The sequence below is a fragment of the Microtus oregoni genome, unplaced genomic scaffold (genome assembly GCF_018167655.1).
Source record: "Microtus oregoni isolate MIOR12 unplaced genomic scaffold, Mior012 000091F_ref0000469, whole genome shotgun sequence".
In the NCBI taxonomy this organism is placed as follows: Eukaryota; Metazoa; Chordata; class Mammalia; order Rodentia; family Cricetidae; genus Microtus; species Microtus oregoni.
In genome coordinates, this window is record NW_024544600.1 from 40242 (window position 1) to 62016 (window position 21775).

Here is a 21775-nt window from a genome sequence, read left to right on the forward strand (position 1 = left end):
CTCCTCCCAACATTTATGCAAGCTCTAGACCCAGAAGTGATGCACAGGGAACAACGGACAAACAGAAGTGGGCGGGGGAGGCCGGGGGAGGCCGGGGGTTGAGGTCTTCACACTCTTAACCCCCTCCCAAGTTCCCTCAGCCTCCTTTTCCTCCCTGGCACTGCTTCCCCCCTCCCTTACCCCCAAGGAAAGCAGGCCCTGCTGGGTATCCACATCAGTCATGTTCCAGACAAGGAATACAGAGTTGCCTGCCTGCCATGTCCCCCAGAAGTTACCCCATTGAGAGCCAGCAGTCTCCATACCTCCCACCCAAGCCTTCCAGTCCATGGAGTGGCAACCCCTAAGCATGACCTCAGCAGGACTGGAGCGTCAGGCCCCACCAGCTAGGCTTGCACTCACGTGAGCAACTGTCCCACTACCGAGAACTTCTGGAAGAACAGACTGGGGGAAAAAGAAGATAAGGGGCCGGGCGGTGGTGGCGCACACCTTTAATCCCAGCATTCAGGAGGCAGAGGCAGGCGGATCTCTGTGAGTTCGAGGCCAGCCTGGTCTACAAGAGGTAGTTGCAGGACAGGCACCAAAGCTACAGAGAAACCCTGTCTTGAAAAACTAAAAATAATAAAAAAAGATAAGGTTAAGGTTGGGGATCCTGGGGCTCAACCAGGTTCACGAAAGCCACCTTCCTTCCACACAATGTTAATCAGACCTGCTGCCGGGCCACACCAGGTACCTGACATCCAACCACAGGAGGAAAGGAGAGGCTGAGCCACATTTCAAGACTAGCTAGCTCAGTGCCAATACACATATGCACACACACACACAGAACCTCCCACCACCACCAACATATGGACACTCCACCCACCAACACACACACAGAAGGGGTTGGAGGAGCCACCCTAACACATATAACACACTCTTCCAGGCTGAGGCCCTGGCATGTGCAACATAGCTCCAGACAACCCAGCCTCTCTCACTCAACCACAAGGACAACACCTCCCATAGGCACTTAAGTCATCGGCTTAGAAGGACGCCCACCATTGCCATGGCTCTCGACACTCCTGTCTGGTAGGTATTATTGTGGTCCCCATTTCAGAGAGACCCAATGACAAGTCTAAAGCTACAGGGAGTAGTAGAGGCCTGGTGTGACCCCAATGTGACTAGGTTTGCACTGCCACACCTCCCCGGACAGATGATATTGTGTACTGAGCAGAGAACACTGATCACACAACACATTTGTCTTGATGGTCTGGTCCCATCCCCCACAAAGCTCAGGGTCTGAGTCACCACCTCCGACCTCCCAGGCACCCTTTAGTCATCACAGTTACTATCCTTTGTGAGGCTCCCCAAGTGAGGTCCAAACACACAGAGATGACTTTGAAGACATTACACCTATATCAATCTATATACGTGTGTCTGTATGTATATATTAATTTGGGGGGGCAGCCCATATATGGTGGTTCTGTTGAACTTGTCCATATTGAGTTTCATGGTCTAAGTTGATGAGGAGGACTGATCAGGTCTCTTCCTCAAGAGGGCACCAGATCTCATTACAGATGGTTGTGAGCCACCATGTGGTTGCTGGGAATTGAACTCAGGACCTTTGGAAGAGCAGGCAGTGCTCTTAACCACCGAGCCATCTCTCCAGCCCCACATATGACACATAGCTGATTTACTTAACTATTTTGTGTCTTGATATATAACTCAGGCTGGTCTCAATCTATGATCTTCCTGCCTCAACTGGAGCTGAGTGTTTTATACTTTATTGATTATACTTTTATTTTCATAAGAATTAGAAAAAAATTTGAGGGAGGGGGCCAAATCGCTGGTTTTATAGCTCTTGTTCCTGGGGTGGTAATGAGATAAGCTTCCTCTTAAGTGTATACAGTCAAATTCAAAGTGAAGCTGTGTTCACAGAAGCAATATTAAATTGATACAAGGCAAACAGCTCCCTGATAACAGAAGAAACTGGAAAAGAAGTCTGCTGACTGAGTAAGGCTAAGCATACAGAGGCCGTCTTCCTGACAGCGTCGGACCCTGTGGCGAGCCAGGGTGACCAGTGAGTGAGGCCAGGCAGGATGGCCTGGGGAATAAGGGGAAGCAGGCTAAGCACTCTGTAAGTGTAGACCCCCACCTCCCTCCTTCCTTCACTCACCCTTACTGACACCTAGAAGGCCACACCCTACTGAGGACAGGAGGGGAGACCTCCACAGCTAGGGCACTGGGCACTTCGGAGTCCTCCGTCTGTCCATGTGTGTTTTGCCTGGCCTTGTTGCAAGCCCTAACTCTGGACCCAGACCACCTCTTCTCCTGCCCCCTCTGCCCCAGAGGGCTCTGGACACACATGGACTTCACTCTGTCTCCAGAAGCTCTCCCCCCACCCCTGCTCCCCACACCAGCCCTCCTTCCTCACTGCTGGGAAGGCTTCAGCATTTCTGGTATGGGGGAGACAGTGCACTAGCCCAAGGCAGATGATGACCATGGGGAACACCAGGAGCTACCCAATTCTCCCAGGATGGTGATGGCAGGAAGGAGGAAGGGCTGGGATCTGAAAGGCTGTGGGATCTGTTTAAGGACTTCAGAGGCTTTGCTCAGAGAGTGAAGTAACCCAATACCTGATGTCCGACTGGGTATATAAGGAACGTCTTTTTACAGGGCTTGGTGGAGCAGGGAGGGCCAACCTGGACTGAAGAGGGAGCCAGTTCAGGAATGATCAAAGGAGAATCATTTATATTCATTCATCCTTTTTCTCTATGTCTATTCCCCTCCCCCACCCCAACAGAGTTCCATATAACCGAAGCTGGTCTCAAACTCCCTATGTAGCCAAGGGTAGCCTCGATCCTCTCTTCTTGCTTCTGAGTGCTGGAATTACAGGAATGAGCCACCATGCCTGATTTAAGCGGAGCTGGAGATCAAGACCAGGACTTCATGCATGCTAGGCAATCACTCTACCAACTAAGCTGCATCCCAGCACCTCGATCTTTTAGAGCCAAGGCACCGGAAGTTAGACTGTAGCCAAGCCACCTTCCCTTGGGCTGAATCAGCTTCTCCCCCAGTCATTCATACATTCAGCCAAGCAGGCCCTCCCCTGATGAGTCAGGGGTCTAACTTGTAAACCGGGGGTGTTGCCCTCAAAACCCTGCCCCACAGGGGAGAAAGTGACAACGTTGGAGAAAGCGTATCATTTCCAGTGGGAGACATTCCTGGAGGGGGATTACTGTTCTCCCCATTCTCTCTGAGCCAATCCCAGCCACCAGCACAGCCTCCAAGCTGCCCTGACTCTCTCTCCGGAGTGCACAGTTTAAGGGAAAAAGCCAGGGTGATCGCTGAGTCCAGTACACTGGCATCAGGCTCCAGGCCCAGTGACCAAATCAATGCTACTCAGGGATCTGGCTGCGGTTAGGTGGTTAGGCGGGGAAGAATACGGGGATGGAGGAGACAGCAGCAGAGGCCTGGAATTCAGCAAGTGGGGGAGGGAGGTTGGGCATGCTGGGGGAGGGGTGTGGCACTAGAAAAGCCAGAGAGCCAAAGGAGGGGTACAGGGTCTCCCTTCTTTCTGAGGCACCTATATGTAAAAGGCCAACTATGATTTTTTTTTCCTTCCCCTTTTGGCTTTTTTTGAGACACAGTCTCCACATTTATCCTGAAATTCACTGTGTAGCCCAGGCCTCAAATTCAAAGTCTTGCCTCTGCCACCTGCACAAGTACTGGATTACAGGCATGCAAAGACACGCCGAGCTCTAAGATTCTTTTTTTTTAATATTTATTTATTTATTATGTTCTAATGGGAAAGTCGAGGCAACTGGGTAGATGCCAGGGAGTTACAAAATGGAGCATCAGGACGGGAGACGTAGAAAAGGGCTCTGTCACCTCACTCAGCTCAGCCTGGGCAAAGGGAAGGGGAAGGTGGTCCCGCTGGGGAGATGGGAAGCAGTGGGCGCCCCCCAGTGGCCGGCTGTGATAGAGAGCAGGTGCTTCATAGAAACATTGTTACTTGTTCAGCAGCTTCCAGACCCTTCCCCCCAGCTTATTTATGGGCCTGATTTATTTTTACCCTCCACTGAATTCTTTCTCATGAGATCACTGTAGCTCATCAGAAGACTGAAGATCCCAGCATCTCAATGACATCCTCTCATAAGTCATCACTCTCGGCCCCACCTGGCTTCTTTACCCTGGATGTCACCATCTACTCTGTCCCCTGCCTGTCGCTGGGCAGCGCTGGAACATGACATCATCTTCAGAAGAGATGGGGAGGGAGAAAACGGAGGGGAGATCAGAGCTGCTGTGACAGAAAAGTGACAGGAAAGGGCTCTCAGACACAGCCAGCTCCTTTGGCACGGACACCAAGAGGCTAGGCAAGATGACTCTCTAGGAAGAGGGGGCTGTCACAGGTGTTCCCAATCCACAGTCTGGACAGAGGCAGGGGCCTGAAGGAAAAGGGGCTGTAGCAGAAGGAGGGGGACTAGACACTGTCAGTGGACAGCAAGTCACACCAGCCGTCGGGGCGATGGGGGAAGGTGACAGATTTCAGGAGAGGAAGAGGGCCTGCTTCAGATGCCACAGGACCCTGCTCAGGAGCACACACGAGTGCAGGCAACAGAGCTCCTGGTGTCCCCTCTACAGACAGAGTAAGAGGCACCCAAGTCACCCAGGAGCAGCCCTGAGGCGCTGCCGTGGTTAATACTGCCTGACAGCTCCATCCCACTGACACCGGCTTCAGTCTGAAAGCTTGATGCGCTCGAAGGCTAGAGGCCAGAGGACAAAGGTCAGAGGCCAGATCTGCTTCTTAAATGCCAAGGCTCTAGGAGCTATGCGTGTCCCTGTTCACCCAGGGCAGGCCAATGCTGTGGCCCCTGGGGTGCCCTGCCCCTCACCCTGCTTATCTATCCGTGGGTCCTTGGAGCAGAAGCCCATCTGCCTCTGTTTTCTAGAACCAGCTTTTCCGCCCCATACCACAGCCACCAAAGTCATTTTCCAGGCAATTGCCTTTCTGTAAACATTCCTGTGTAATATCCCCCTAAATTGCTAATGCCCAGCGCCCTGTTGGGTCTCCTGTCACTCCAACAAGAGCCTCAGAGATGCGGGTGGGGAGGAAGGACGGCTGGAGGGGAGAGGAAGCGAGCCTGAGAGAGGCTGAGACACGAGCTCCCAGCCAGATCCCAGCCAGGGACCTCCGTGCCTGCACCCTGCAACTCTCCAAGCTCTGCAGCCCAACTCCACTCTCTAGAAGTCAGGCCATCCTGGCAGAACCTCATCCGGGCCAGAGGGAGGACAAGGAAGAAGGAGGAGGGCGTCCCGTGAGAGGGAGATCTGGAGGGGAAAGGAGCTGGAAACACGAGGGAGGTGGTGACAATCCAGACGTCACCACTGGGTTCCCAAGGAAGGCTGGCTTTGATCTGGACCTGGGAAGACAGAGGGAGGGGCCGGGCAGGTGGACTCAGCTTCTGGGACTCCCTAGCTACGGACATGAGGTGGACAAGGCAAGAGCGTGTCTGCTGGTGATACAGCCAGGGCTCCCCTACCCAACTCAGTGATCTACAGAGCCATAGTGGAAAGCTTCGGACCAGTCTCGCCTCCTGGGAATACAAGGGCCTGGAAGGTGGAGTGACTAAGGATGGTGTATCTCTCCGGGGATAAGGGACAGGAAGGAGACTGTCACCTGTGCCCCTGTGTTCTCTTCCATTCCCAGGAAGCTGGGCATCCAGAATCAAGGGGGACAAGAGCTGAAAGAGCCCTTGGAGAAGCCAGGAGGAGAGAGGATTGGTGCTGGCCCTGCCAGTCACAACCTCACACAGGCAGAAAAACACAAACCAATTTGCACAGATTTAAAACCCACTGAAGGCCACTTAGTTGGTTAAACGAGTTGGAATCTAATTAAAGGACCTCCTCAGGGCTGGGGAGGGACAGCTTACCTGCCTAGGAGGAGCAGTGGGGCCGGGTCTGCGCTTTCCCCAGCTCCCTGTGGAGTTTCTGTTGCTTTCCACAGGATCATTCAACCACCTCAGCTAGCTAGCTGTCTGGGTCCTTGTCATGAGCCCAGTAGGAAGAGCCGTGCCCCCTTAGTCTGAGCACAGCATGATGCTAGCCCACCCTAGCCTCCTCTAGACCCCAGCCTCCAGCGGAGCATTATTCGCTAGGAGCAGGACACAGCCTTCCTCTGACATTATAGTTTCATCTACCCTATAGGGTGGGGCCTCCTCACAGCACTGAGGGCCTCTTCAGGGTGGGGCCTTGTCTCCACCCTTAAATAAGATTTTCTTCCAGCAGGCGTGGCCCTTGCACACACACCAAATGGTCCTGAAGGGTACCCCAGGACTATCACCAGACAGCGCTGAGGACCCGGGAAGAGCCAGTCAGACCTGGCACACACAAGTCTACTGACTCTCCTAGACCAGCACAGGTGGGTCAGTAACCCTGGTAGGCTGTGACCCCTCTCAGCTCCTACCTCCTAGACGGGGAGGCCTGAAACCCACGGTAATGATGCCCTCCTGCTGACCCCATCAGTGTCCAAAGAAACCCCATGGTGCTCTTACTTCAGCCAAATGTTTTTCACAGAAAGGAACCGAAAGCCTGGAGACCAAACCTGACCAATCACAAAGAGGCCAGGGGCCAAGACAGAAGCACAACCCAATTGTGCTGGGCTTCCATGCCTCTTCCCAAAAAGCAGCTCCCAGGAGAGTCCCTCTCCAGAGGCATAAAAGCTTACCACCAATTCAGATCATAACACAGAAGTGCTCAGGCCCAAAGACACAGCCAGGGGTCATGGCCCAGCCTGATCCCACGTCCCCAGGCCAGCCTGGGAGGGGTCCACCTACAGAGTTCAAGGTTGTCTCACTACAACCTTACCACACATTCAGACATTTCCAAATGAGCCACAAAATCAAAACCTCAAACACGCAGCCCTCCCTCTGGTCCCTGCTCCTCCCTCCCACACACAGCAGGCAAAGCTGTGGCTTTACCAAAAAATCACTGAGTCTGCAGCTAACACAGCTCCGCTCAAACCCAGTTCTGCCAATAACTAGTTTTACGACCTTGAGGAGGTCAGGCAGCTCTGCAGGCCTCAGTCCTCTCATTTGTTCCAAAAAAAAAAAAAAAAAAAAAAAAAAAGCTGATCACGGACAGGTGCGGACAGGTGCTCCTCGAGCTGCTGGCGGCCACGACTTAGGTCCCCTGGGTGAGCAGCGGAGGCCAGTTGCCTCACTGCCTCTCACTAGCTGTCAGCTGGGTGTGTGTGTGTGTGTGTGTGTGTGTGTGTGTTTCACTTCCAATGCTTCCAATGAAGCCTTGCCTAATTGGCATTCCTGGAAAAGGGGAGGTGGACATGCAGGAAGGAGCAGTCACCCTCCATCTGAAGCGGGGACTGGAAAGGCTGGAACAGCCCTGGCGTGGGCCCACACAGAACAGTGTTAACAAGCTTCTGCCTGCATAGCATCACCGCCGCCGCTCATGCGCCCAGGGAAGATGTCCTGTTGACTTCACAGAGGAAAGCAGCAATGGGGGGAGGGGAGCGAGGAGGGGAGGAAGAGGAAGTCATCAAGCTTCCCCACTTAGAGACTGCCAGAATCCCCTTTCCTCCAGTATACCTACCCGGGGCCACTGCAGGCATAAACAGAGGCACAGAGACAGCAACTACAAGGCAGAGAGAGACCTCAAACTATTCTACACCAGGTGTCTATCTTGGGCCTCGATGCTGGACAGCAGACCTTGCTTTCTCAGACCCCAGACCCCTCAGTGGCCTCCTCAGGGACACCATTCTTCTGGGGATGACCCTGTCATAGTCTCAGCACCAAGCCTCAGCCGTCACTGTGAGCACACACATCCTGGGTCACCTGGTCCCCCACCCCAGCTTCTGTCCAGCCCCAACAGCTTTGTGTCACAGTCCACGGGCACTGCCAGGCAAAGGGACAAGGAGCCCTAGCCAGGTTGTAGCCATATACAGCACCTGAGCCCGAATCCCCAGAGAGACAGTGCTACCTCCGGGTCGGAGCAGTGCAGCTCAGCTTGAGACACTAGCTTGATGGCTGGCTACCTGTGTTTGTAATCATTTTACTCAGAGAGGCAGAGACAGGACGATCGGGCATTCCAAGTCATCTCTGGCCACATAAGTGTGCAAGGCCAGCCTGTGGTACATGGTACCCTATCTCAAAACACAAGCCAAGGTAATGGGGGCTGTCATGGAGGCACCAACCAGTACCCCCCTCCCTTTGCCTCCCCAAGTGTCTGGTCTGTTTGGAACTAACAAAATAAACCCCCAGTCAACCTCAAGGCTGCTGACTCTGGTGATAACCGATGATCCAGCACCAATGCTGAGGTTGTTACCTGGGGTCCTGCTTCTGTGCTGCAGGGACTTGGCCTCTCCTTGGGGGGTACAGGTGAGGCTCCTATCAGCTGACATGGCCCCAGGCCTCCCATCCAGAGTAGGTCCCTGCCCCCCATTTCTATCCATAGGACACAAGGTTAGTGTCCTGAGAGGTATGGAAGAGGCCACAGGAGCCAGGGTTGAAAGGGCTCAGGAAAAACAAGCCTGATTACATGACGCTAGGGGAAGTTCTCTCTGCTATCTAACCTGAATCCTCCACCAGAACAGGCAGGAAGGAGGAGGCAAGCCCTTGTTTGTGCCCTGGTATCTGCTAAAGGCTGGGGTCTTCCTTCTGCTTCCATCTACCCAGGCCCCTTGGGTAAAGAGGGCGAAACCCTGGGCTGGGGCGGGACTCATTCCTAGTACATTTGGAAGACACTGGGTTCCACCCCAGCACTAACTACTAAAAGAAAAATGTTGGGCCCGATGGTGAAGGCCTGCAACCCCAGCTACTCAGGAGGCTGACATAGGAGAATCACAAGTCCTGGCCTGCCTGGGCCACAGAGAGAGTTCAAGGCCAGCCTGAGTTAACTTTCAATGCTGTCTCAAACAACAAAGCGGGCAAACAAGGCTGGAGATACAGCTGAGTGGCAGAGCACAAAGCCCTGGGCTCCATCTTGGGTACCAGAAAGGGAGGGAGGGAGAGGGGGGAGAAAGAAGGGAAGAAATGGGAAACAGGGAGGAAGGGAGGGAGGAAAAAGAGAAGGAGGGAAGAAAAGAGAGAGGTTGAAGCAAGCCAGTGGGCTTCCTGGAAAACAGGAATGCAGCCTGGAGCAGGGCCTGTCCCTATGTCGCCTTGGGCACCACACTTCAAAGGGCATTTGCAGCTATGACTCATTTCCCTCTCAAAGGAGCTTTGTGAGGCCGCGCTCAAGCTGAGCACAGGTCAAGAGACTGGAAGCCTGGGAAGCGTAACTTAGCTCAAGACGGGCATGGAGGAGTGGAGGCACCTGTTCCTAGAAGCAGGATTCCCACCCTCCTTAGTCCACATCTGTTCCCACCACCCTCTGACTAGAGGTCTGGTCTCCAGGGCTGGAGCAAGGGATGGGCATAAGAGGACAGATGACAGGAAGACAGCAGCCTGCAGACGGGCTGAGCTGAGCGAGCGAGGAGGAGTGTTTCTAAGCCCCCTCTTTTCAACCTGATAGACTCAGAGTCCTCCCCCACCAGGTCCCAGGCTGTGACAGACAGCCTTCCCTGCTCACCAGCCCTGCAGCCAGAGTCTGGATGCCTCCAGGAATGGAGACCTCGCTAGAGCAAAGGTGTCCATCATCACGAGGCCTCCTCCTCCTGAAAGTAAGACTCTCACAGGGCCCAGGAAAGGGTTATGACCTCTCCTTTTGGGGGTGAGGGAGGCTGCTACACCAATATCTTCTTTGCTGGTACAGGTCCTCCCTGGATGGTCTGGCTTCCAGTGGCCTTGATAGAGCAATGCCCCTGGTGTCACTATCCTTCTTAGCTGCTGTCCTTCAGAAGTGCTCTAGGGTCCAGACAAGGTCTTAGGAATGTACCCAGTGATCTCCTTCTGCCTACACTTCAAAAACGCTTGCCCTCTGAGGCTGCCCAGGACAGAAGCAGTCCAGCTACATATCCAGTGCCTCACCTCCCTGCCGCCCCCTCTGGGGTATCACACTGCCTCATCTTGAGCTTCAGGTGCCCCTCACTCTCACTGCATGCTCCTCCCAGCCATCCATCTGCCTCAGGGCTCGGCCTGGTGGTTATGTGCAGGGGCCCCCAGCTCTGAACTCCACTGCTCCTCACAGCCCAGCATGGTGGAGCCAAGATGCACACGGCATGTACTCCGTCTACATGTGGGTCTCTGGTGAGTGGCCTGGGACCCCAGCAACCCTGTCCAGATGCCCAGCACCTTGAGGAGTGGGAAACCACAAACTACCGGACATCTGATGGACATGAACCACACAGCGTCTCCTCCTTCTGGCCCGTTTCCCTCTCTGGGTGCTGCGCCTGTCCTGCTGCCCAGGACCCCAGGGCTCCCAAGGGCTCCCAGGGCTCGGCTCCCTGCCCCCAGCCACTTCCTGCACCGTGCCCGCATCTGATGCCCGTGCTCGCATCTGATGCCCATGCTCACGCGGTGGCTAATTCTGGAGTCTCATCAGACGGTAATTATGGGGGAATGAGCAGCACTGTCATCTCGGCGCTCGGCACCTGTCACCACTCCGCCATCATGGGCTGCTGGGATGGGACAGAAGCAGAGGGGGAGGGAGGTCTGAAGAGGGGCCCCCGCCTGCCCACAGGTGACCAGTACATGTCCCCGGGGTGGTCACGCTGATGTTCAGGCATCCTGGCCTGGCAAAGGTCACAGAAGGTGTCTGCGCATGCCCTGTTCCATACATCTTGGCACCTTCAAACTGTCTGGCACACAACAGGCCTGTGCTGACTGTGGACATGATCATATATACACCAGATACAGTCCCAGAAGAGGAGCCACAGAAGACCTAGTGTATAGAACAGAAAGCCAGGCCTGGCAGAACTGGGAACACCTCAGTCAGGACACAGTGAAGATGCGGCAGAGGATGAGAGAGGGGAACCTCACAGTGGGTTCTCAGGAGCCAGGACTAACAAGGAATGCCTCTTGCATTCCAGTAAGTGGACAGACTCCCCTACTGCCCCAGCAACATGAGGGATGGAGGCTAGACTCAAGGCAGGCTTTGGGAGGAAGGCAGGCGGTGAGAAGGGGCAGGGTTGGAACTCGGGTCATCTGTCTGATCCTGGGCATGTTGCATGATTTCCTGTCGTATCTGCTTTGCCCCCAACACAAAAATGACAGCATCTTCAGCACCACTCTGGGGACAGCAGAAAAGGAGGTAAACCACGGGACAACCATAGTAAAGACCTTAAGCCTTCTTATCTCTCACAACATCCCCAAAACCACCACCACCAGAAGCTAATGGCCTCACCACACCAACCATACCGCGGGAAAATGCAGCCTGCATTCTACTGCCTTACCCTCAGAGCCCCTGGAACACACAGATCTACCTGAAAACAGCGACATAGGCACTGAGCCCTCCCTGGGTGCCCTGGCTCCCACCCAACAGCAGTTCAAACAATGCCCCCATCCATTCCAAAATCCATCCACACCTTCCGCTCAGAACAAGGCAAGATGGGGGCTGCCACATCTTTCCATGAACACAGAAAGTAGTCTCAGGAAGTAGTGGGCCCCTCCATCACTGGGGGCATTCCAAAAGCAGATAGGCAAAAAAAAAGAAGGCCTTGGCCCCTCCGCCAGAGCAGGCCTCCCCCCACAGGCCCCCTGAGATCTATCTGTCAGGGGTCTAGGGAGGACCTGGACTTCTCAGGAGGGTATGCCAGCTCCTCCCCACCTTCCCGGGTAGGAGCTAAGGCTGGGGAGGGCAGGAGCATGGCTGCTCTTTTAGGAAAACGGTAATTTTAATTAAGAGGCAGACAAACGAGCGCTCCGCAGATTGTCTCAGAGCAAAGTTATTAAAAAGCCATCAAGGCGGTGGAGGCAGCCACAGCGGTGAGGAGTGCCGCCTCCCCCCACACCCATGCCTGCCTGGACGCGGATAGGGGGTGGAGGACACAGAGTCACTGACAAGATGGGCTCCACAGCCCCTCGGCTCTGGAGTAGGTGGGCAGTACCACACAGCACCTAGGCATAGCCAGCCCAGCCCTGGACATGAGGCAGGAAGAGAAGCCACCTCCAGAGCACCCTGCTCAGGCAGGAGCCCACGGGTCAGTGCTTGTCCCTCTTCACAGCCTGTCACATGCACATTCTCACCGAAACCCAGAACAATGAGGCTCAGAGAGGGAAAGGGGTTCGTCCTAGGCCACACAGCTGCAAGGGCTTAAATGGGGATTTAAACACAGGCCGTCCTGACTCAGTGGTCTGAGCCGCGAGCCCTGAGCACAGAAGGAGGGTGGAGGGCTGTCCTAGTCCAGGTTCCAAAAGGCCTTAGTGGTGGCCTGGATGGTACTGCTCCCAGCCTCCAGGGAATTGGAGTCTGAGTCCCTGCTTGATGGGGTGACAGCATGGGTCTCAGGACACTCTACAGAGAGGGACAGGACAGTACAAAGGGGTTTCCAGCATTAGCAGGCCGAGCCAAGATGTCAGTGAATAAGATACCACCTCACTGGGGTGGCGGATGGATGCCACTGTTGGAGGCTAGACCACTGCTAGGTTACATGGCCCCTGCCCAGAGATACTGAGGGAGATGTCTCTGTCATAGAGATGCTGTGAGCCCCCACCACTCAACACCGCTCCCTAAGGCAGCCATGACCAGGCAGGGTGGCAAGGCATGGCCCTGCTGGGTCTCCCTCTGGAGCCTGCGCCGGCTCAGTGACTCTTCAAAGTGAAGTGGATACCAAGGGACAAGGGACTGAAAAACCATGTCCTGAGGTCACCTGACCCAATTCCCACCACTACCCCGCCCCCAACAGAGCCTCTGGGGCCTCAGGTCTTGGCAGAGGTAGCCTGCCTCTAGCCCATGCCCAGCCCACACAGACACACACCTACATACATGCCTGCGTGCTCACACAGGCACACTCACATGCACGCGTGCACACAGACACATATTTGCCAGGCAAGATGCCCTCCCCTCATGGGGATCTGCCGTCCCCTCCCCCTGACATATGCCTGGCCCCCTGGGCACGGCCCTCCCAGTGGCAGCGGAGGGTGCTGACTAGGTGGGCTCCCTCCTGGCTTACTAACCTGGAGACTTTAAACAGAGGGAACAGAGTCCTGCCGGCTTCCCTCCCGCCGCTCGCTGGAGCCCTGGGTGAGGGACAGGAAAGGAGGAAACCAGTGAATGAGCTGAACGAGCTAGGGGCAGGAGGGTTGGGCCAGGGGGCGGGGTGCAGCAAGGCAGGGCTGTAGGAGCTGTCCCTTTAGAGGTCACCAGGGTGTGAGGGGCTCCCCTCGGGGTAGAGACCAGGGATTGTAGGAAGGGCAGGCAATAAAAGGACAAAGACATCACTTGGGGACAGACAGGAGGACAGACAGCAACAACACGGAAAACATGGGGTCCCCAGAGACGGGCCCCCCCGTCAGACAGACAGCCCTGGTCCTCTTTCTGGGACTAGGGAGCAGACGCTTGGCTTGGGTGCCCATTTAAGACCCCAAATGCAGCACCCATGGGGGCCCAACAACTCCCCCTATCCGGGTCTCCCACTTTGGGCAGGAATGGGGTCAAGGTCAGAGGGCTAGCATCACTGCTCACTGCCCTTCCCCCAGCTCCAAGGACCCTTCCTCAATCTGGCAACCTCATCCCTGATTCCACTCCCAGCCGTGAATGTCCTGTGGTCTCCAACAGAGGACACGGGCATTACACAGCCTACAGGTGTTCACACACAAATGCAAACCTTGCTTGGCCACGCAGTGGTGAAAAGCTCCGGTCCTATTTCTGCTGGAGGCCCCTTTGCAGGGTCTCCACATCTCCTCTCATACCCTTCTCTTTCTACACAGAACTTCCTAAATCTATCCTACCCCACGCTAACAGATACCACCTCTTTTTTGCCACGGGGTCTGAGGTACAAATCCCCTTCCTGCCTGGAGACGTTGCATCTGGGCACAGCCCTTGCTTGGCTAGCCTGGGTACATCCACACTCACTGCACGCACTCTCTGAGCCCCCTGCCAATCTCCCGGTTCCAATTTTCCCACCGATTACCCGACGCACGGACGCCCCGGGGAGAAACAGCTGCTGTGCCCAGATGTGGGCAGACTACTGAGAAATAAAGCAAGAATGCACCACTGATCCGGCACCCCAGGGTGCCTTGGATGGTGGGTGTGAGAGGGGCAGGCTGACTGCTTTGGGGGTAAAGCAGGACTCAACAGCCCAGTCTCTACACAGTGTGAGTGGTCCAGGATGACCTTGAACTCTGAGCCACCCTCACTGGTGCTGGAATTACAACTCCGCTTGCACCCCATCTCCAGCCCCTTCTCACCACCCTTCCCAGAGTCCTGCCCTCTGTACCGGCTGAAGCACTGGGTCTCAGTGCTACAGGAAAGTGAAGCCATGTCCCCAGTGAGTGTCCCCAGAGCTGCTCCTGGACCACCTCCCATCCAACCTCCCCTTGCACCAGTATATGGGAAGTTCTCCCTGAAGTCTAACTGTGGTCCATTACATGCTCCAGTAGATTTTTTCCCCACATTCTTCCTGCCTCGTCCTAGGGCAGGTGACTGGCCCCAGGCTGTCAGGTGGGTGACAAGGTTTCACCGTGGGTGACTTTAACGCTCTAGGAGCCCCTTTCCTGAATCTCCCCATACAGCTATAGTAAGCAGGGGAGCCCCTCAGAGGTCACTTTCTGTTTAACACACCAGGAGGCCTAGGCTCCTAAGGACCAGGTTTGGGGTTGGCAGTGAGGGTCTATGTCTGCCAAGGGCTGTTATGAGCCCTGGACACCTTCTTGGGGAGCTTAATTCTCCTCAAGGAGGAGGCGGCTTGTATCTGGGTCGCTGCAGGGACACCCAGCCCTTGGCCATTATCAGGAGACTGAAGTAGGGGAGCATAGGACAAGGATATGTTACCCTCAGGCCATGTACAAATACCTCTGGCTGGGGCCTCACTGCGGACCAAGTCTAAGGCTTACTGAGTTCTGGGGGTCCCCAGCGATGAGACCCCAAGGAACACAATTTCTCTCCTGGCTTGGGATATTCCACCCTGGGCCTTGCAGGCAGCCGAGCCTGCTGACCACAGATCTCAGAAAACCTGGGAGCAGTGACTGAGGCCGGCCACCTGCTGGACCCGCAGCATGAAGGAAAACAAGGGCTGGATTCTGGTTTCTCAATAGAATGGAGTGCAGGACTGGCCGGGCCTCCAGCCACCTCATCCATCCCCGAGGCTGGAGGATAGATGCAGGCAAGGTGTGTGTCAGTCATGGAGTAAGCCACCAGCGTGTGCATGTGTGTGGGTCCAAATATCTTGGCCTTGTGCCATTTCCTCTGGCTCAGCTGAAGCTGGGAGGTATTCCTCCCGCCCTTCATGTGACAAAGCATTTCTTATCTCAGGGGACAGGAGGTGGGGAGAACCTTAGACAACTGACAGGGAGCTTAAAAACCTCTATTTCCAACTTCTTTACTGATATCAAGGACACTGAGGATCAGAGAGGGCAATACAGTTGCCAAGGTCTCACAGCAACAGAGGAGACGCCAGTCTAAGTTTGTTCTTTAGGGAACAAAAGGGACTCCTTATTGCTTCCTTTGTTCCACACCTCAGGACCCCTCGGTCACACGCAAGAGTTACCTTTTGGGAGAGGGTGCCATGCTGACCACTGGGGGGAATGGCTGATAAACTAACTTCTGCTCCCACACTGCCGACCCTTCCTCATAGACTGGGAAGTGCTTTCTCTCTATCTACCTCCATTCTTCCTGCTCCAAGCTGTCCATGCAGGGAGAAGGGGAAGGGAGCAGAGCAGACGTGCAGCCTCCACACCCTGCCAGCACTGAGGACCATACCAGGGCAGGGTGTCCTGGCAGTTGGCCCTACGCCCGGTTTGTACATGACGGAAGAATGGCTGATGTAGCGACGTGACTACAGAAAAAGCTTCTTCTAGGAATTGCCCAACCATGTCCTCCCCAAAGCCCAGCCTCGGGCGGCAGTCTCTGCCCCTCCCCAGAACCCCGGTTCGCTTCTCCCAAGCCGGGCACTGCGCTGGGCCTTTCCGTCTCTTCTCTCGTGTAGTCTTCTCTATTTCATAGTAGAAACTAACTTTGCCCTCGGTGTCTGTGCTTCCCTGAAGCTAAGTCTAACCTTGTTCTCACTTGCTGCATTTCCTCTGTGCCAGTCCCTGGGGACGGAGTTCATGTCTGTCCCTTCCTTCAGAAGCTGCCATCGTGACTCAGTGGCCTTGTACTACCTCTTCTAGGCCACCAGCCTTTATCCCAGCCTCGCCCTAGGTAACAGGGGACATGCATTTGGAAGGAACCACAGCAGGACTAGGGACCGGGGTCCAGGGCTCTGCCCTGTGCCGGGTATGGAAGGCACGTGGGTAGCAAGGAGGCCTATGGATGTGTTATAAGATCAGGATGGGCGGACCAGGACCTCTGGGTTCCACACACACACACACACACACAGTCTAAGGCCAGGCAGGAAATAACCTCTTCTCTCCATATTTAAGGTTTGTTTCAATTCTCATTCCTAGAGCTCGGGGGCCTGGTCTGGAATAGGAGGGAAAGGGCACAGCTGCGTGTGCTGTGGCCTGAGCTGAAGCCGGAAGGGCCTGAGGCGCCAAACCAAGCACCTAGCGTGTGGCAGCTACAAGAAGCTCTAGAGAACTGACACCCTACTGCCCTGTCCTGCTGCATCCTCCCCACCAAGGCCATGCATATACATCCTGCTTTAGAGTAAGGACACAGGAGAGGTGGGGGACCAGACACCCACCTTCCCGGATGCTTAGTTCCCACCCTCAAAGAAGCTGGAGCCTTGGGAGTTGAGCCAATGGGTGAGGGGAGCTGGAAAGATAGGCGGGACTCTGAGCCCCATGTGGGTGGTGTCCTTCCCCATGTAAGCAAGCGCTATTAATATATGCAAAGCATATGCAAATCACCCAGAAGAGAGACACAACTTCGCAGGAATGTCAGAAGAGACCTTGGAGATCATCCAGCCCCGCCTCCTCATTTCAGGTGAGAAAGGAGACTAGGGAAGGGACTTACTCAAGGTCACACAGACAACTAGGCCTGAGACAGGATTAGTGCAGGGCTCCAGGCTCAGTATGGTTTCTGATGCATCTGTCCTCTGGAGGGTTAACCAGGGGAAACTGGCCAGGGCGTGGCATGGTGCCCAGAAGCTTCCTGGATCCCTCCCTGGAGCCTGAAGGTAGTCTGATGGGCATGAATTGAGAGACAGCTGTGTGACAGAAGTACCCTTAAGGAACAGGGACGGGGACCAGAAGGGCTGGGGGAAAAAATCTGTTGGGGAGGTGGGGAGGTGAGTGCCAGAAGGTTCCTGAAGTGTGCGAGGCAGGGGTATGAGGAGCCCACTGTCAAGGTGAGGTGGTGTGGGAAGAGCCACCACACACACACACATACATACACACACACACACACACACACCACGACGAGCAGGCTTGAGTGTGCTCTTAAATGCACAGCAGCCCCTCCAGCCTGCACTCTGACAGTGATGGCACCTGACAGCCCATAATAGTCAGCTGGCCCATCCCTACCGAGGGAGGCTGCGGCTATGGCTGTTCAGGGACTGCTCCCTCAGCAGCAACCTTCCACTCAGTCCTAGAAAGCAGGATCGCTGCTAGGGCAGAGCAGACAGACAGAGGGGAGGGGCCACCAGAGAGAGCAAGGGGACCTCTGAAGGAGAGGGGACACGGGGCGGGCGGCAGGCAGGCTGGAGGAGAGGCAGGGAGATGGGAGGTGGGAGTGAGGCAGGAGACCGGCAGAGGTGCGAAGAGGGGACTTTGGAAACAGGAGGGCGGAGAGGGATGCTGTTGGGTCCCAGGGACCTAGAGGACCACACTAGAGTCGGGGCACTGCGTATGGAGTCCTGCCACTGAGGTGCCACACTGTCAGCAGGGCTTGGGGACCAAGCTTCTGCCCATCACTGGCTGCCAAGAAGTCGGCCCTCTCTCCCTCCCTCCCTCTCTCGCTCCTGCCTCTCTCTCCCTTGGGGCAGGAGCTGCTTCCCAGCCAAATCCAAAGCCTTCATCTCCTCTTTTCAGAGCTGGGAATGAAAGAAGGGGAAGCGAGCGCAGCCCTCAAACCCGCTGACGGCCAGATTTTTATTATCTTTGCTCAAATGGGCCCTGGGAAGCCAGCTAAGGAGTCTTCAAAGAGCCCCTGAGTGCTTCATTGAAGCTGCACCTGCTCCGGCCCACCCACAGCAGGCGTGGGCTGGGGGCACAACTCATCCCCAGAACCCCCAACTCCAGGGAGCTGAGCCAAGGATTCAGAAGCCTCCACCTTGGCACCTTGTGTCCAGGCAGGGGCCACAAGGTCAGGGAGCCAGGCCAGACCTGGGCCAGCTGGGCATCCAGGCAGGCCCTGTTCCTATCCGGGCCTGAACAACATAAATGAAGGAGGAAAAGGCATCTCCTTGCCAGAGCTTAGAGATAAGTGCTTAGAATTCCTCGAAAGAGATGCCTTTATGGCCAGCCTGGGATTTCCCCTGGACCCTGACCTGCCAGGACACTCACAGGCCACTCCATTCCTCCAGACTCCCGTGATGGTGACAGCACAGACCTTGTCAACCACCACACTTCTTGCTGTGCTCCCAGCTCAGTGAAAGAGGTCAAATTCATGTGAGCCAACCTTCCCCTCACCTGAGCACAGTGCCCAGCCCTTCCAGCCCTCGGCTGGGCTGCTCCTCTTTCCCCAACACCTATCTGGGCTGGAGGTAGGGAGCTTCACAGAGCCCAGCCCGATTCCTGCTCAGCACTTCCAGGGCTGGGGTTTTGGCAGAGAATGCCAAGGTTAGCACTCAGCAGACAGCCTGTGCCACCCCTTCCCCCATCCCCTGCTCTGACCACACCATCGAGATCGATGCCCGCAGCCAAAAAGGAATCAATGGTTCTAATTAAACCCTTTTCTTGGGTGGGTCCCTGGACAGGAAGGAGGGGGACACTCAGAGGAGCCATGGATGGTCACTACTCACCTTTAAGAGGCTATATAAGTAAGGCCAGGGAGCCCCCAGACCTCCTATGCTAGTAGAAAGTGAACAGAGGAATGGGGTGGGGGTGGAGAGTCTGAGGGGGAGCATGTCTCTGAGGGCTTGCTTGTTCTAGGAACCCTTCCCCTAATGAGGCTCCTCTCCCCTCTCCCAGCCTCAGACTACATGTGTTTCTTCTAGGCAAGTCTCCAGAGTAGGAGCCAGAAGGGAGACCCACCCCAGCCTCCATCCCAGGGTCATAGCTAGCCCTCCAGGAAGGAAAGATGCAGGACTGGGGGGCAGCATTGGACAAAGACCCTCTTGTCCTCAAGGCAGAGTGGCAGGGAGCCAGGGCAAAGCCTTTGCAGCCAATGGTGCCTGGGTACCAGGCAGCCCAGAGGGAGCCCCTTCCCCTTATGTCCAGAGTCCTCACCCACCGTTGCGCCGACACCAGGCTAAGTCTCTACTCCAGCTCTCCGTCTATCAAGAGCACTCTGTCTGAGTAGTACTTTGGACACTTACCCTGAGTGACTCCCACACCAGCCAGCATCAACCAGACCCCCGTACCCATACCACAGCTACCCCTCACTTACAAACACACACCAGCCATGCTAGAAACCAACACACCCAGCTGCCACCAGAGACAACAGCCTCGCCATCCCTAGTAGCTCTCCATCGGGCTCATCAGCAGGGACAGGGAAGGGGAGAAACTGAGGCACAGAATTAGACAGCCAAGCAGTTGGCTCAAGGTCACCCAGACCAAGATGACCAGAGTAGAGAAAGGTATCTTAATACCCCATCCCCAAAGGGCACAAACCCCACCCGAAGGAACAGTTGGATCCCTAGACCTAACGTCTGCTCAGTTTCTCCTCTTCCCACCTTCATCCCAAACACCTTCTAAGGGGCTGCAGCCGAAAAGCTGCCACCAGGGACCCGACTTCCCTCAAAGCTGGAGCCTGCAGAGCCCCAGATATGGCAATATATTTGAGAGGGGTTGTAAGGACAGTTCAGCCTTGCTCACACTGCAGAACCATCTCACCTGGCTCCCCGCGGGCCCCAGGGTCCCTTGGTCCAACCTCCTCCCTGGGAGAGCGGGCTCGACCCTCCGCGGTCCTCTCCCACCAGGCCAGGGCAAAGCGCCGGAGGCACTGCCAGGGCTGCATGGGGAGGCGTGGGGCTGGGGGCGCGCACCAGCAGCCACACACGCCCCACCGGGCCCTGCCAGCTGAGCTGCGGAGGCACCCGGTCGGCCCCCTCTACTGCCACCAGCATCCTGCTGCCCCCACCAACAGGACTCGGAGCCGGCCCGGGAGCTTCTGACGTAGCAGGGGGGTGCGTGGGAGAGGAGGGGGAGCCACGACGAGTCCCCTCCCCAGCCCCGCCCCTCTACTTCTCCAACCCCCTGCAGTCCCCACCTCCTCATCACCCCGGACGCCCTCCCCAGCTGGGGGCGCCCTCCTTTGCCCCTTGCCTCTGCAGGAGGAGGGTTTAAGATCCAGAAGCCCCTCCCTCAGTCCCTCCTTCTCTATGGCCCTCGCTACCCGCCCAGCGAGCGGGGAGCAGGTCCCCAGTTTCTGCAACTGCTGTGGAGCCTAGGAGGTCTCCAGGGCTAGGGCCTCGAGGTGCAGGGGGTAGGGTGTAGAATACAGCCTTGTATCCTGGCAACACAGCCAAACCCAGAGCGCTCTCAGTCCCTTGCTTCCCTGAGGGACTGGCGCGAAGGGTCCAGCACTACCAGCCCAGCGCCTGCACCCCATTCTGAGAGCTGAGGCGGGGATGATGCTCTTCCCTTTATCCCCTTTCCTTCCCCCCTCAGTATCCCTGGCCTCACCTCGCATGGACCCCCTCCTGTCCCCCCTACTCTCCTCGCCACCCCCTTCACCCACCCCTCCCCCCCTACATTGTAACCCCGGGTCCCCTCCCCCCGGGCACCGAGAGGCCCTCCTCGCCCCGTTTCCAGCTTCGCCAGCTCCAGACCCTCTCGGTTCCCAGCGCTCTGCCGCCCTGCTCCTCCCCAGCGCGGCGCTCAGCTGTCCCCTGCCCCCCGCAACACCTGCGCCCGGAGCATCCCTAGCCCGGCCGGCCGCCGCCTCCCGGGCCCGGCCGCCGCCCCCGCCCCCGGCCGAGGGGAAAACACACAAAGAAAACAGAAATACCTTCCACTTAAGCATGGAGGCACATTAGGGAGGAGAGAGACAGGGACATGCCTTGGGACGGAGCGTTCCCCATCGGGCGGGGGCGCGGGGGGCGGGGGCCCCGGGCCGGCCTGCCTGGCGCTCGCCCTCTCGCCGCCTCGCGGGCTCCTCTCTCGGCCCCAGCCCCGGGGCGCGGTGCCAGGCGGGCGGGCCGGGGGCGCGGGCCCCGCCGGGGTGGACCAGCTTGGGAGGGCGCCGGCGGCCGGGCGTGTGGGTGCGCGCGCGCGCGGGCGTGTCACCGAGTGTGCGAGAGCGAGTGTGTGTGTCTCTGTGTGTGTGCGCGCCGCGCCAGTGCGCGCGTGCGGCCGGCGCGGGTGTGTCACTGCGGGCGGGAGCGCGCGCGACGCGGGCACGCGCGTGTGGCCGGATGGTACAAAGGGCCGCCGGGGGTGGCAGGGAGCGGGGGAGGGGAAGGGGCGCAGCGCTTCCTCGCGCCCTCCAGCAGCACACCGGCATCACGCAGCACACGGCCCGGACTGGGATGCGGGGCGCGCTCATGCTCCGCCCCCCACTCCACCTGCTATCCCCCCACCCAAAGCGGTCCTCCAGCCGTTAGAAACAAATGACCCCGGAGTGGCCTCGAAAGAGGCATCTGGGGAGGTGACTCCTTGGGTCTCCAAGCACGCCTTGGGACAGAAAAGCACTCCAGGCG

The 21775-nt window shown here is 56.7% G+C and overlaps 1 protein-coding gene across 12 annotated transcripts in view; it reads right to left on the reverse strand.

Annotated features, from left to right (window-relative positions):
* Nucleotides 1-21351, reverse strand: part of LOC121442392 (SRC kinase signaling inhibitor 1-like) — a 61287-nt gene extending 39936 nt beyond the window's left edge. For 7 of the 12 annotated variants that reach the window (XR_005973554.1, XR_005973553.1, XM_041643931.1 and 4 more), the window contains exons 1-2: nucleotides 19968-20230; nucleotides 13047-13109 (exon numbers count right to left, since the gene is read on the reverse strand). Coding sequence is in view for 8 of the 12 variants with exons in the window: in XM_041643931.1 (XP_041499865.1) it covers nucleotides 13047-13109; nucleotides 19968-20091 (187 nt within the window). In the remaining 4 variants the exon portion in view is untranslated. Of the gene's footprint in view, nucleotides 1-13046; nucleotides 13110-19967; nucleotides 20231-21084 lie in introns of those variants that run through there. The other 5 variants (XM_041643923.1, XM_041643925.1, XM_041643921.1 and 2 more) reach the window with 5 other exon arrangements.
* Between the last annotated feature and the right edge of the window lie 424 nt (nucleotides 21352-21775).